Below are 16,704 nucleotides of genomic sequence, written 5' to 3' on the forward strand. Positions count from 1 at the left end.
CATCTTTTACGAGGGATAATACAAACAAAATTCCAATGATTTCTTCCTTACCTTCTTAGTGGTACATAAAAAAATTATGACTTGGAATACATAGTCCTTATGGGGTATACATTGTTATTAACTCGAGAACTCCCTTATTTTGTACATACAGTAGGTCAGTAGGTCTGTGTAATTTCAGCATACAATTATTTATCAGGTATCCTGTTTAATCTGGAATATTCTGCATCCATGTGACACGTTACTTTCTTGATCTCTTCGACATGGAGGGATTTAAGACGATGGGAAATGGAAGGGGAGGAGAGGGGGGGGGGCAGAAGAATACATAATGGGATAAGGTTTGCTGATTTTAAAGAAAATGTCTACAAACATTGTGAAAATCAAATAAGATTCATGCTACCAGAATGAATTTTCATTCTGCAGCACAGTGGATGCTGATTTGGAACTTTCTACAGGGATAAAATTTTGTGCCAGACCAGGACTCAAACCTGGTACCTTTGACTTTCGTACACCAGTTCTCTACTGACTGCTATCCAAGCACAACTCACAACCTGCCCTCATATCTTTACTTTCGCCAGTGCCGCTTTTCCTATCCTATAAACATGGAAGTTAGGAGAAAGAGGTACTGGCTAGTTTAGAAGGTAGGAGAAGTAGTGCTGGCAGAAATGGATCTGTGCGGGTCGTGAGTCGTACTTGGGTGGGTCAGTTGGCGGTGTACTTGCCCAGTAAAGGCAAAGGTCCCACTTTCGAGTCACATTTCGGCAAATGTTTTTAATCTTCCAGGGAGTGTCAGGATTCATGCAGAGTACGGAGGAAAAAAACCACAAGTTTAATGAAAATGTTTTTCTGAGTTTCATGACCCTAAACTTATAATACATTTCTGAGGAAATAAATGTCAGTGTGTGCCACTGACATGGTACTGGAACCATAAATACTGATTACAGTAAGTGTTACAATGCAAATGCATGCCCCAGAGCAGGAGATTTAGGAGACTGGTGTTAAAGATGATTTAAAGCAGAGAAATTTTCTAAGTCATGCTTCTTTAATCATTGTTAGTGATAAGTATAGGTAGAGGTCAAGAACAGATCTAGTATGGGAAGCACTGATATCACCAACAGCGTTTTGTTTGATGGTATGTCATTGGATAATCAAGAGAGTTACTCAAATCTTTCTCATATTCTGATTATTGTGTTTCTTTCATATTTATGTTGGTCTTCATCCTTATGCCAACATTTTTTGTTGATCTTTAAGGATGTTCAATTGTACATTACGTCTTCTCCCTTCCACTCTGCAGTTCCCTTCACTAGCTGTCTATAGTACAATGTGGAAGGCAGTTATGATTCAAAATATGGTCTATCCAGTTAGATTCTGGTTATTTACCGAAATAGATTACCTTTGTCTACTTCCGCCACGACCACCGCAGTTATCTACCCTTGACACACATCCTGTCCCAAACCTCACTAAATACATTTTTTGCAATTTTGCCAGCTGAATAATGCTCCAGAATGAGCTGAACTAAGATTGGAAAGACATTCTCAGTGGCAGTGATGATAAGTTCTTTTGATCGAATGAAGTTCCTTAGCACAGTTGGGATCTAACCTTCTAGATAAATATCAACAATATGGAAAGGATAGATTGCTTCTCACCACATAGAGTAGTCATTTAATCACAGACAGGCACACTGAAAGAAGACTGCTAAAATATTAAGCTTTCAAACAGAGTCATTTTTCTGAAATAGTGAAATAGGAAACACACACACATATTCATAACTTTCAATGTGGCAAATGTGTCTGGGCGCTGGAGCCTGATTGCTCTATTTGTGCTAGTCTGAATACTTTCGCTTGTACTAGATAAATATGTGTCAGTTAAATTATGGTTCTACATTTACTGTGGCCCTATTTTCCACAAGAAGAGGTTTACAGAAAGAAACATTGAATTTTTATGAATTACTCCTTGCCATAAAATTTTTTCCATTATTTTCAGGCTTTCATTGATATGACAAAGACATAAAGGTAAAGTTGTTACCAGACAAGTAACTACTTGGAGTTTTAACCACACTAATTAATTAAATGAATACGACATACAAAGCAGATGATTTTCTTTTCTGCATTGATCTATGCTTTGCTTACTAACTAATTTCACCATTACTTGGGTAAAGTAACTTTAAATATCAGTTATTTACATAAATGTCAATAATTAATTAAAGTTATTGAACAGGAGTTAGAATTCTGGTTTACTTAAACAGTGAGTGGGTTGATACTTTTTCAAGAAAGGTTGCTGTGACATAGTCAGCAAATTTTTTACACATGAAAGCCATTTGCACCTGTGATATCTTTATCGTGTGATTGATTAGGCTCATCAAAAACACAATATAGCTGTATGTTATCAGTGACATGGGTGGGCACGAAAGTCTCAGTCAATTAGAGGAAAAACGTCATTCCTTCGAGGTGTATTTTAAAATTGTACTTTATTCAGCACTACTAGTTTCAAGCATGGCCTGTTTTCAATTGGATCTATAACAGAACTTGATGTTTGTAAAGTGTGCTCACGTATGCGACATGATATTGATGTATAATTCAACATTTTCATACACTGGAATGCAGAATTCAATAATCTGTCGAGATAGCCACACATATTAAAGTGTCCTTCCAGAACAGGGAGATGCGCTTATCCTAGATCGAATCTGTCCTGTAGATTAACAGCAAAGATCAGTGTGTGCTGGCCAGCCTGGATGCGGTTTTTAGACAATTTCCCACATCCAACTAGATGTATATCAGGCTGGTACCCAAGTTCCAGTCTCAGATGCACAATTTACACACATTTAGAAAACATTTGCACACATTCACTAGAATAAAACTATACACGAACAATATGGAAACACACATTCCGTCCCAGAGAAAACGGGGTGGCGACAGGAAGGGCACAGGGCCACCCCTGAAATTAACCATGCCTAGTCTCTGACCCTGTGCATATGCAGGCCAAAGGCATAAGAAAAATAATACAGTACTTATATTTCCCACACAAATACAGAAAACAATATTATTAAGTCAGTCGGTTAACATGATTGCTGTTATTGTAGTTGACTCTCGTAACCCACATTTCAAGGTCTTGGAAGAAATTGCAACAGTAACATCTTTTGTGTGGGTCTGTATTCTAAAACAGTCATTTTATGTATGAGCTCTCAGTCTTGTCTGCATTATGTATACTCTTTGTAATTCAGCATGATTTTACAACTGTATAAATGCAACACTAGTGATATAGTTTATCTACCAACCTATTCTTGGAGTGGCTTTACAGCCAAAAGAAGACAAATATGTAGCCATATAAAAATGATTCCAGCTAATGATATGCTGCTTGTTCAGTAAGATGCCATGCAAATAAAAGAAATTTAGCACAGTTTTTCAGGCAGCAGGTAATGTCCAGGAAAAATTAAGTAAGGACTCAAATCTAAAATATCCACTATGCTTGAAGAAGTGTTATAATTTATTTCTCTACAGGAAATTCAGATGGATGTATTGAATTGTGGGTTTGTGTTTTTTAGTACTGCTTAGCGTGCATGTATGATATGTGCAAAGCATTCTGAAGTGTACATTTCATAATATTCAGAGTTTCAAAGAATTTTCTGATAAATATATTTTAAGGCTTCCAATTAACTGCCTCATTTTGTCACATGGGTTTCAGTTCACTGCATATTGAACATCAGTTTTTATAAAATTAACATTAACATTTTTGATTCTACCATTACCAATCAGTCTACATTTGTTTTGAGTGCAACTTATTTTTCTTTGAAAGCTATGCATGTAACATGAATCAGTGTTTAACTTCATATACTGAAGCAGTGACATATTGAACACAAACGTGTTGTAATGTGGAAACAGGATTGTCTGGTTAGAATTCAAATAAACATGAACTACTTATCATCGTTATGTTTCAAGACAATCGTAATTTGCAGCTGTGCGGATTCAATAAACGCTCCATATTTAACAGCAATTAATAATGACACATGTGAAATTTTACCTAATTATAGGGCTAAAGCAGTTTACCCTGAAGAACATTTTGAAATTTTTATACAGCACAATGAAATATTTTCATTTGCTTCTTTAGCAGATGAAATGTTAATCTAAATAAAACAGAAGTTGAATAATTGTATGAATATGAAGTCATGCCAACAGTTTTTCTGAGAAAAATTCAAAGCAGAGTGTCAGTCTTAAGGTAAAAAGCTTATTCAGAATTTTTGTGTAACATTTGCATAATCTGTTTTATTTTGTCCTAATGCTTTACTGTTGCTGTAGGTCAAGATTCTTTTGTTGTCGTAGAAATGGTCATAGTAGTTTGCAGTCAGGTAGTTTCTTCGTTGCTTGACTACTTCCTGTGCTTCTGAAGTTAATTTAGCAGTACATTTAGTATCATATTTTCATTCAATGTGTATAATTGTACACAGGTCTCGTTCTCGTTCATTCTCTCGCTCTCCAACACCAAGAGTACATTCCCCACGTGAAAGAGATTTCTCTCCCAGGAGAAAAGGGTCATCTCGATACCGCACTCCAACACGTTCTCCAGCAAGGTCAGTATACGAATTTTCCTAAAATGTGCAAAGGTTGTAAATGAGTGCTTTACTATCACTATAATTTAATTTCCACATAAGATAAACTGTTCAGGCGTTCTTCACTCCATATCTGTGCTCAGTTCTGAGATCCAGCAAAAACTTTTTCTGTATGTGTGGTATTTTGCCATTAGCTTAGGACAACATTGTTAATTAATTTCATTTCCTAGGAATTCTGTTCATGGTGTACTGAGATGGTGGTACGTATCAACAGATTTACAAAAATAATACATTTTCTCATTGATCTACGTTCTTAACCATTGATACAAGTTTTTTATATGTATAAATTATTTGTAATTTATATATAATGGAGAGTCCTTGATTTAGTACAAACACCAGAAGGAGCTGCCAAGCAAAATTGTTTTCAGTTTGTTTTTAATGTTGTTTATGTAGTCTTCATGGCATCTTTTAGAGAGGAGATTAAATATAATATGGATTATGGCTGTGTAATTTGCATAATTCTGTGCCAGTGTCAGATTTACTTGTGGATGATGTAGTTTATTTTTATTCCTAGGCCAAAAAGTTTATAGTCTGTAACCTGTTCATTATGTTTAGTTACTTGCATGTTCCACAGGTTGTAATGGTGAACTCCCACTATGATGTGGGTTTAATCAGCTTTACAATTGTACTACATCTTCTCAGTATAAACTACAACATGCTGACCATTTACATGATTATTCAAGTTCTTGTTATTTATTTAGGTATTTATTGTACTGTAAAACTGTTATTTCCGTGTTTAGGTGTGTGCTCAGTTATCTAGATGAGGAATGGAGATATTTACACCGGTACTTTTACAATGATGAGCCAAAACATTGATTATAGCCCACATTGATTATAGCCCATGCGAGATTGAGTATTAACTGATGGGTGTTGCAGGCACATTCCACGATAAGGAAAGTACATAAGCAGACTATTGAAGTATTCATTGGAGCAGGGACAAATAGGGAATTGTTATAGTTACCGTATTGCTCACAAAAGGGGAAATCCACTGAAATTTGTGAAAAACAGATTGCTACTCATCATAAAAATGACACATTGAATTGCAGTCAGGCACCACATTGAATTGCAGTCAGGCACCACATTGAATTGCAGTCAGGCACAACAAAAAGACAATTACACATTGAGTTTTTTGGCCAAACCCTTCTTCAGAAAGGTACCCCCCCCCCCCCCCTCTCTCTCTCTCTCTCTCTCTCTCTCTCTCTCTCTCTCTCACACACACACACACACACACACAGAGAGAGAGAGAGAGAGAGAGAGAGAGAGAGAGAGAGAGAGAGAGAGAGAGAGAGCACACCTCATGCGCACATGACAGCTATCTCCAGCCAGAATCACAAACAGTGGATAAAGGGAAGATTGTTATGGTCCAGTGCATTTAAATATGCTGAAGGCCTTTCTAAAGAAAACTGTGATCCCTGTTGCTATAAAGAATGAAAAACACCATGTGGATTGCTTTGTGTGTGTGTGTGTGTGTGTGTGTTTGTGTGTGTGTGTGTTTAATTAACAGTGATAAATTTTAATGGGACTAGTGGATCATCTGAAAATGATCTATTAGTCATATCAAAACCAGTCATCATTAATAAGAAATGATTAAGAACTTACTTGAAAATGTCCAGTGTGCAACCATTCTGAGAACGTGTATATCGTCACTGAAAGCAGCAGTTGTTGAATGCAGTAAATTTCATCCCAGTTCCTTTGTAATTATTAAAACTGCTGTATTCGAAATGCAAGTTACACCAGGGATCTATTGACTTCTTCTTACCTAGGTATACGTCATAAAATTTTCATGAAATGATGAAAATGCAAGAAATTGCTGTACACCTTTGTCAAAAGTAGCAGAAATGAGGGAAAGTTGCTAAGTTCAGTGGAAGATGGTAAAAACTGAATTCATTAGTGCAGACAAAAAGTTCAAAGGTGTCCCACGATCTTGTTCATGGTTCTGGTGTTAAAGGCAATATGCAGACAATTAAGTCAATATTAAGTTAATACACAAATGCTACAACAAATATTATTTTCTTCCTCTGTGAAATTTTGCGAACTCTATGACCTTGTATATCAGTACAATGGAAAAAGGCTGTTTTCGATCCAAGGATTGATTTGAACACCACTGTGCTTTACTAGGCTTAGTTCTGTTCAAAGCAGTGCGCTGTTCACTTCCTCTGCCCTTTGAACCGACCCAGTTAATTCTGGGGGACCTGCAGTTAAATGTGGCCTTGTGTGCCGAAGTCATTGTTGGAAAGAAGTGAGGATGTAATCTTGACACACTTATTGAAGTGGATGATGGGACTACAGCTGTATACAGTTGGTGATTATAATTATAATAAACAAATCAATAAATATTTATTAGATGATTGATTTTGGGACTGCTGTTCCCATCTTCTGATGCACCTGTGCACATTTCAAAGTTTTCAAAAAATTGCATTACATCAGTGTGTATACAACACACAGCATCTTTTCTCATAAAGTATATGTTAAAAGTTCTCAAAAGTTGTTAAGTGAGTATACCTCAGTGTTCTTTCAGTTTAATATTCACTCCTGTCCAGTATAGAGGTTGGTTGTCAACGCCATAAATGTTTGTTGTTTGTACAGAGTGGCTAAACACTTCCTCTGTAAATTGGTTACAAATAATATTCGAGGTGCTTCCCAAAAGTACCTGGAATAAACCAATAAATAAAATTATACTTTATGTGGATCTTAATTGTTACCACCACCTTCGAAGTATTCCCCTCCGAGATTGTATACACCGCTTCCAGCAGTTTTCCCAGGAACTGAAAGCTCCTTGGATTGCCATTTTCAAGAGCATTTTTGGTACCACTTGCAATTCTGCTTGAATCTCCTCAACTCTGTGCGCTCTTTGGCTTTTTGATGTGAGTTTCAATCTGGGGATTAAAAAAAAAAGTCAGTTGGTGCCAGGTTGAGTGGAAACCACAGATGAGGAATAATTGTCATTTTGTTTTTCACCAGAAACTCCAAGGTGATCAATGCAGTGTGTGACCTCACATTGTTGCAATGGAGGAGCCAATCGCCCATGTGCCACTTTTGTTAGACAAAATCCTCTGACATGTCACATAGGACAACCCCACAACATCACATATGCCCTGCATGATCTGTCTACAATCTTCCAGCACAGTATTCCTAACAACAGTGGCATTTTCAGTAGTAATGCCAGTTGGCGGCCATCCTCAATAGAGATCATTGTCAAATAGTGTTCTGTCATCTTGAAAAATGTTTTAAACTATCGTAAGTTTGACTGCAACCTAAGGCGTTTTCCCCATATACTTGCTTCAACGTTTCATGTATTTTTGTAGCAGTTCTTACAAGTTTGAAACAAAAAAATTTATGCACACACACTGTTTCTAGACATCCTCCATCGTCAGTTTCGTAAGACACGCAACACATGAGACTGGGAAAAAGCATGAAAAAAACTAAATGCTACCATCTAGCACAAAGTCATTTGAGCCACTAACTCTCAAAGGATGGGGAAATACAGGGTGTTTCAAAAATGACCGGTATATTTGAAACGGCAATAAAAACTAAACAAGCAGCGATAGAAATACACTGTTTGTTGCAATATGCTTGGGACAACAGTACATTTTCAGGCAGACAAACTTTCGAAATTACAGTAGTTACAATTTTCAACAACAGATGGCGCTGCGGTCTGGGAAACTCTATAGTACGATATTTTCCACATATCCACCATGCGTAGCAATAATATGGTGTAGTCTCTGAATGAAATTACCCGAAACCTTTCACAACGTGTCTGGCGGAATGGCTTCACGTGCAGATGAGATGTACTGCTTCAGCTGTTCAATTGTTTCTGGATTCTGGCGGTACACCTGGTCTTTCAAGTGTCCCCACAGAAAGAAGTCACAGGGGTTCATGTCTGGCGAATAGGGAGGCCAATCCACGCCGCCTCCTGTATGTTTCGGATAGCCCAAACCAATCACACGATCATCGAAATATTAATTCAGGAAATTAAAGACGGCTGCCGTGCGATGTGGCCGGGCACCATCTTGCATAAACCACGAGGTGTTTGCAGTGTCGTCTAAGGCAGTTTGTACCGCCACAAATTCACGAAGAATGTTCAGATAGTGTGATGCAGTAAAAGTTTCGGATCTGAAAAATGGGCCAATGATTCCTTTGGAAGAAATGGCGGCCCAGACCAGTACTTTTTGAGGATGCAGGGACGATGGGACTGCAACATGGGGCTTTTCGGTTCCCCATATGCGCCAGTTCTGTTTATTGACGAAGCCGTCCAGGTAAAAATAAGCTTCGTCAGTAAACCAAATGCTGCCCACATGCATATCGCCGTCATCAATCCTGTGCACTATATCGTTAGCGAATGTCTCTCGTGCAGCAATGGTAGCGGCGCTGAGGGGTTGCCGCGTTTGAATTTTGTATGGATAGAGGTGTAAACTCTGGCGCGTGAGACGATACGTGGACGTTGGCGTCATTTGGACCGCAGCTGCAACACGGCGAACGGAAACCCAAGGCCGCTGTTGGATCACCTGCTGCACTAGCTGCGCGTTGGCCTCTGTGGTTGCCGTACGCGGTCGCCCTACCTTTCCAGCACGCTCATCCGTCACGTTCCCAGTCCGTTGAAATTTTTCAAACAGATCCTTTATTGTATCGCTTTTCGGTCCTTTGGTTACATTAAACCTCCGTTGAAAACTTCGTCTTGTTGCAACAACACTGTGTTCTAGGCGGTGGAATTCCAACACCAGAAAAATCCTCTGTTCTAAGGAATAAACCATGTTGTCTACAGCACACTTGCACGTTGTGAACAGCACACGCTTACAGCAGAAAGACGACGTACAGAATGGCGCACCCACAGACTGCGTTGTCTTCTATATCGTTCACATCACTTGCAGCGCCATCTGTTGTTGACAATTGTAACTACTGTAATTTTGAAAGTTTGTCCGCCTGAAAATGTACTGTTGTCCCAAGCATATTGCAACAAACGGTGTATTTCTATCGCTGCTCGTTTAGTTTTTATTGCCGTTTCAAATATACCGGTCATTTTTGAAACACCCTGTACAAACATGACAGATTCCAGTCGTATTAGCTAGACTGCATCAGCTATACTCAAATTCTGGAAACTTTTGTGTCACACCTAGTGTAATGAGTTTAACATTCCAAAGACAGAAAATATTATTGGCTTAATATTTGATCTGAGCTATGAGTAATTCTAATGCTATGTATATTTTGACTTAAGCATAAGAACTTTAACATGACCTTCAGTCTGGCAGTCATGGCAACTTTAATATACTTTATGAGAAATGCTGTTATGTTGTATATGCATTGATGTAACGACAAGGTATTTGTTATGTATACAGGTGCATCTGAAGATGGGAATGGTATTCCCAGAATTAATTAATTAATAAAAAGTTATAAAATCATCCTTGCAGCCAGAGGCTTCTATATGTGTAATAGTTATTGTTGTTGTTACTATTGTGGTCCACAGTCTGAAGACTAGTTTGATGAAAGTTTCCACACTAGTCTATCCTATTAAAGTATCTTCCTCTCTGTACAACTACTGAAACCTACATTGACACTGCATATTGTTTTCATCCCTTGGTCTCCATCTACAAATTTTATCCCTCACACTTCCTACCATTACCAAGTTGATGACACCTTCTTGCCCCCAGACGTGTTCTATTAGCCAGTCCTTTCATTTATCCAAGTTATATGATGAATTTCTTTTCTCCCGAATTTAGTACATCCTCCATAGTTACTTATTCTACCCATTTAATCTTCAGCATTTTTCTGTTCTATCAATACAAACTGATTTAATTTGACTACATTTCATTACCATTGTTTTACTTTTGTTCTTGTGATAATCTCCTTTGAGGACACTGTCCACTCCACTCAGCTGCTCTTTCAAGTTCTTTGCTGTCCCTGTCAGAATAATGAGGATATCAGCAAACCACAGAATATAATGTTTTTTCTGGGGTACTCCCTCACCAACTTCACAGCTTGCTCAGCGTTAAGAGTGAAGAACATGAGGGAGAGGCTACAATCCTGTCTGACTCCCATCTCAACCACTGCTACCTTTTCATGCCGTTTTACATAGTTCGGCTGTTTCTTTATCATGATAGCATGATAACGTCTGATTGGGAGCTAAGACTTCCTGTTGTTTAATCTTGCTCACCTCATTATTTCAGCACACTCACCAACCTCATCTGATCAAACATCTTTTCTCAAAGTGCTGCAGTTACTGCTGGAAGCTAAGTGTACAGATTCAACATCCAACTCACAGAATAGATGTGAGAGTGTTCATTGTCTCATAAATTGTACTCTTGTTTACAATAACTGTGCTTTAATAAGTTATTACATTATGCAGTACACCGGGAGAACATTGATAAGGATAAAGTCCAAAATCATTCTGTCTTAATTAACAGATATCAATTGAATGTATCGCTATAACAGTATTTCTCTTGTCTCCGAGATGCCATTGGCATTGTCACAGCCACTCTTCCTTGGTGGCGTGCACCATATTGTGAAGGCAAGAACTGATAACAAGGAATAAACCTCCTGACCAACAGATACCATGAATATGGTACAATGTTTATCGCTGTCCCGGCTTGGCAGATCTTCTGCATGCATCCATTTTATGATTCATGTGCATAAATAAAATATACACTCAAACAGTAGACTACCTAATACTATATGAAAATAAACATTTTATAGTGGCTACCATTATTCATTGGTTCAAAAAATGCTTGTGCAGCACGTCATTTCATCAAAGGGATAAGTTACACTACAGCTTGTTCCCTTTAGGTGAATGATGCTGTCACTTCTGTGAAACTCTAGCCGAGCAACAAATGTTTGAAGTTCAAACTATACTACAAATATTAATATTATTTGTGTCTTTAATATACCAGTACAGTTCTCATTTTCAAAGAATACATTTATTCATGCTTATTAACTGTGAAATCTCCACAATAGAATGTATACCATCAGTCATAGCTGTATGTTTCACTTTAATTAAGTTTCTTAATGTTTCTATCAGGTAATCAGTGTTGCTATGGACATGGGATCTCAGTTAACAAATACTTATTATATGTAAGGAGCAGTGACTTTTACTCATGCACGACTCATTAGTTGGACCTATAGTCCATTATCCATTTAATTGAATCGTCCATATTTCATCCAGTCGGGTATGTGTATTCCAGAATTAAGGCTTTTCTAGTCATTCTCATATAATTTTGAGGAATCACTGGCTATGTGCTACTCCTGAGGCTAGCCTGTGAATATAGATTTAATAAATGAATATAAGAAGGGTTCCACGATAGAGACTAATGAGTATGGTAAAGAGGGAAGAAGCCAAGGTACTCTTGGAGGAGAAGACAGAAAAGAAAAGAAAGACTAAGGCTGTTAGATCCTAAGATAGAAAGAAGACAGACCCCAAAGACTGATAACCCTCTTGGCCCCCATCCCAGGATTCCCTTCTTGACTGATTCTTTGGCAAGGAGCTGGAGGATGAAGTTGTTTGGCATATCATACAAAGTGGACTTACAATTGACACCAAGTGGAGAGGGTAGCAACATGACACGGTAATCACAATTGCTTAGTAATCACATTTGCTTGTGTAAATTCCGCATTCAAATGAAATCTGTTCTATGGACTACATTATTCAAACCACCCATTAAAATTGCTTATAAATCCAGCCAATAAAAATTAAAGAGAAAGTAAAGGTTCCTTTAGAAGGATTATATGGCTCTCTACAAAAACCCCAGAGCTGTACAGTTATTTATGTATCATCCTCCTTTTTTTGTTGTTGTGTCATGTGTTTTCCTATAGGTCCCCACCTATTCGTTTCACCACACTGTACATACAGGCACATGCAGATTAGGGTACAGTATCCTGTTAATAGCATTTAATACACCACCACCACCACCACCACCTCATATACATACATATCAAGGTAACCTACTCCTACCCTAACTGATTGCTGATCTTCATTAGTACTGACAACAAATAACTCCTGCAAATCTACATACTCAAAATTCACCAGTTCTCTTTAAAATTTCAAATTTCTGTTTATTATGTATTCTACCATGGTTGCCACATACATTGCTCTGCTGGTTCTTTACTGTGATATTGGATGGCAGAATAAATACTGATCAGGAGCTAAGGCTTTCTGTTGTTTACTGTACCTCACCTTATTATGTCAGCACAATCGCAATCCTCTTCTGATCAATCTTCCTTCCTCAAAGTGCTGCAATTACTACTGGAAGTTAGGAATACAAATCCAACATCCAACTCATTTACAAATTCTTGTATATTGTACCCTCATTTACAGTAACTATGCCCAACAAAGGTACTATATTATTCAGAACATTGGAAAAACATTGAAAAGTACAAAGTCCATAAGCGTCCTGTCTTAATTAACAGAAATCACTTGAATGTTCTCTATAACAAGTGTTCCCATGACATTATTGGCGTTGTCATGGCTGTCACTCTTCCACTGGGGCATGCCATATCTTCAAAACAGGCACTGACAACACACAATAAACGGTCTGACCAGCAGGTACTGTGAATGTGGTACATTGTTTATCATCATCCAAACTTGCAAATATGCTGTGTTCATCCTTCTTTTGATACATGGGCATAAATAAAATGCATGTCCAAACAGTAGATTATCTAATACATTACAAAAATAAACTTTTTTTTATAGTTGCAATCATCTTTCATTGGTTCAAAAAATAATCATGCAGTGTATCACTTCAAAGTGATATATTACACTATACCTTCAACTCTTATAACTTGATCCCTGTTGATCCATTGAGAAAGTGGGACAGCAGCTGGTCAGATATTTTCCAACGAAAATTCCCAAACATTTTGAGAAATTGTTTTATTTTATTTTGATAACCAGTCTCGGCATTTCAATATGCCATCTTCAGGCCCCACATGCATGTCATATGTAGACTTCCAGATGAATCAATATTGGCATACCGGAGTCAGCAATTTCTGGATACTTTGAATTCTGCTTTGTCTTTTTTACCTATTTGCTCCTCTGCTGCCATCACTATTTCATCGCTCAAGGATACCCATTTGTTTTCTATTGTGTATCTCACCTGCATTTTTGTCAATCATTGTCTAAGGAAGCACTTGAATACAAATTCACGGTATCCAGATACTTATGCCTCCAGTATACCAATATCGATACATCTGAATGTCTATACATGAAGTCCATATAACATAATGAAATGCCAGAACTGGTTGTCAAAATAAAATAAAATATTTTCTCAAACCTTATGGCTGTATGGTGATTTTCTTTGGTAAAAACTTATAACTGGAGTCTGGTTTCTGCACAAGTTTTAAATAAACTTTCACTACATCTATTTAATCCTTGCTATCATCAGAATATCAAAGAGGGTATTCCAGTCAACATTGTTAAGGAATTTTACAAAAGTAATTTTGACATTCCTTAATCTGTCTTCTAAGAGAAGTCATAGGATCAATAGTGCATCACATGGTCCTATATTTCTCCAGAAGCAATACCGAATTTTGCCAGAGTTGACTTCTACCAATTTTTCTGTTCTTCAGTAACCAATTCATGTCAGTATATTGGAGCCATTTCTTAATAAACTAATAGTTTGGTAATGTTCATGCCTGCCAGCACTTGTCTTCCTTGGAAATGGACCAATTACATTATCCTTGAAGTTAGCTGGTTTTCTGCTTGTCTCAAATGTCTTGCTCACCAGGTTGAAGAGTTTTGTCATGGTTTATTCCTCCAAGAATCTCAATAATTTTCAGAGGTTGTCATCTATTCCAGGTGTTTTGCACAGGTCTTTCAGAGTTCTGTTGAATTCTTAGTGCAGTATTGTATCTTTCAGCTCATCTTCATCTCTGTCCTCTTCCCTTTCTTTAATATTGCCTTCGAGTTTGTTTCTCTTCTATATATTGCTTCCACCTTTCAGCTTCCCTTTCTTTGCTTGGTAATGGCTTGCCATCTGAGCTCTTAACATTCATACAGTTGCTTAGCTATTTTCTCCAAAGAGGTCTTTAATTTCCCTATAGGTGTATCTGTAGTTTCCCTGGTTATACATGCTTCTACATTCTTGAAATTCTCATCTAGCTGTTCCCTCTTAGCCACTTAGCACTTTCTGTCAATCTCAATTTTAGACATCTATATCCCTTTTGTCTGCTTCATTTGCTGTATTTTTATATTTTCTTCTTTTGTTTGTTACATTCAGTATGGCATGTGTTATCCAAGGATTTCTGCTTTATCATTTTACCCATCTGGTCCTATTTAATATTTCAAGGCTATCCATTCATTTTCTATTGTGTTTCTCACCTGGGTTTTTGTCAGTCATTGCCTAATACTCCCTTTGAAAATTTCAGCAACCTCTGTTTTTTTTAAACAGATCTCATCTCTATTATTTCCTGTCTTTTTTGCAACTTCTTCCGTTAAAGCTGCAGTTCACAACCAGTAAAATATGGCCAGAGTCAACATTTGTCCCTGGAAATATCTTACAGTTTATAATCTGGTTTTGAAATCCTGCTTTGCCATTATCTAATAACATGAAACAGTCTAGTATCTCCTGGCTTCTTCCCCATATGCAACCTTCTTCCTTGATTTTCAAATAAAGTATTAGTGATGATTAAATTATGCTCTATGTAAAATTCTGCTATTCAGCTTCCTCTTTCGTTCCTGCAAATTCTCGTTCCACCATAATTAAATTTTCATCCCCATAACCATTTGAGTAATTGAAACTTCCTGGCAGATTAAAACTGTGTGCCCGACCGAGACTCGAACTCGGGACCTTTGCCTTTCGCGGGCAAGAGCTCTACCATCTGAGCTACCGAAGCACGACTCACGCCCGGTACTCACAGCTTTACTTCTGCCAGTACCTCGTCTCCTACCTTCCAAAGCAGAAGTAAAGCTGTGAGTACCGGGCGTGAGTCGTGCTTCGGTAGCTCAGATGGTAGAGCACTTGCCCGCGAAAGGCAAAGGTCCTGAGTTCGAGTCTCGGTCGGGCACACAGTTTTAATCTGCCAGGAAGTTTCATATCAGCGTACACTCCGCTGCAGAGTGAAAATCTCATTCTGGATTTGAGTAATTCATTGTATATTTTTTCAGTTTCATCATAATCTGTGGAGCTTGTTGGCATATAAACTTGTACTAGTGTGGTGATTGTTGGCATCGTATCTATTTTGGCCATGATGAATATCTTCACAATGCTGTTCACAGAAGCTTATCGATATTCCTTTTTTCTTATACATTATTAGACCTACTCATGCATTACCTCTTTGTGATTTTGTATTTGTATCACTGTACTCATACGACTAGAAAGCCTCTTCTTCCTGCCATTGCACTTCCACTAATTCGCACTATATCGATCTTCAAGGTTTCTATTTTCCGTTTTAAGGTGTCTGGTCTATCTGCCTTAATAATGGAATTAACATTGCATCCTTCGACCTGTAGAATGCAAGTTTTGTTTTTCCTGATAACAACATCCATCTGAGTAGTTGCCATCCAGTGATCCGAATGTTGGACTGTTTTACCTTCAAAATATGTTACCCATATTTGACCATGCAGTAGAGACACATGCTATATATTTTTCCCCTTTCATTCAACTATTTTTAGTAGCAGCATAACAAGGCTATGTTGGCTAATGTTACAAAGCCAGATCAGTCAATCATTCATACTGCTGCACCTGCCGGATGGGCTGCTGCCCCTTTTCAGGAAACATAAGTTAGTCTGAGCCTGGAGGTCATATACTGCCACTATACTGTCATCCCGTGCAGTGAGATCAGAGATTGTTGCAGAATTCCAGAAATCTATTGTGAGACCAGAGGGATGCAACAGGGTAAGCTTGGTGTGGGTCCCTGGTCATTGAGGAATCAGTGCCAGTGAAAAAACTGATAGATTGGCTGGGAAAGATGCAATGGCTCCATTTGTGGATCAGAACATACCCAAACTTTCACTAAGACAGTGGTAATATCAAAACTACAAAACTGGATCAGAAGGCTGCATGTAGACTATTGGACCATGATCCAAAAAATAAAAACATGGCAAGCTAATGACGTGAAAGCCATGTTTTAAGAGAAGTTCTGCAATCCTGGACTTGAATAGGATTCAGACTAAACTCATGGTA

At 37.9% G+C, this 16,704-nt stretch overlaps 1 protein-coding gene across 5 annotated transcripts in view; it reads left to right on the forward strand.

Moving 5' to 3' along the window:
* LOC126163168 (E3 ubiquitin-protein ligase RBBP6) overlaps nt 1-16,704 on the forward strand; it is a 382,937-nt gene that overhangs the window by 263,236 nt on the left and 102,997 nt on the right. For all 5 annotated transcript variants that reach the window (XM_049920115.1, XM_049920119.1, XM_049920117.1 and 2 more), the window contains one exon: nt 4,439-4,561. In XM_049920115.1, coding sequence (XP_049776072.1) covers nt 4,439-4,561 — 123 coding nt within the window. The remainder of the gene's footprint in view (nt 1-4,438; nt 4,562-16,704) is intronic.

The sequence above is a fragment of the Schistocerca cancellata genome, chromosome 2 (genome assembly GCF_023864275.1).
Source record: "Schistocerca cancellata isolate TAMUIC-IGC-003103 chromosome 2, iqSchCanc2.1, whole genome shotgun sequence".
Taxonomy (NCBI): Eukaryota; Metazoa; Arthropoda; class Insecta; order Orthoptera; family Acrididae; genus Schistocerca; species Schistocerca cancellata.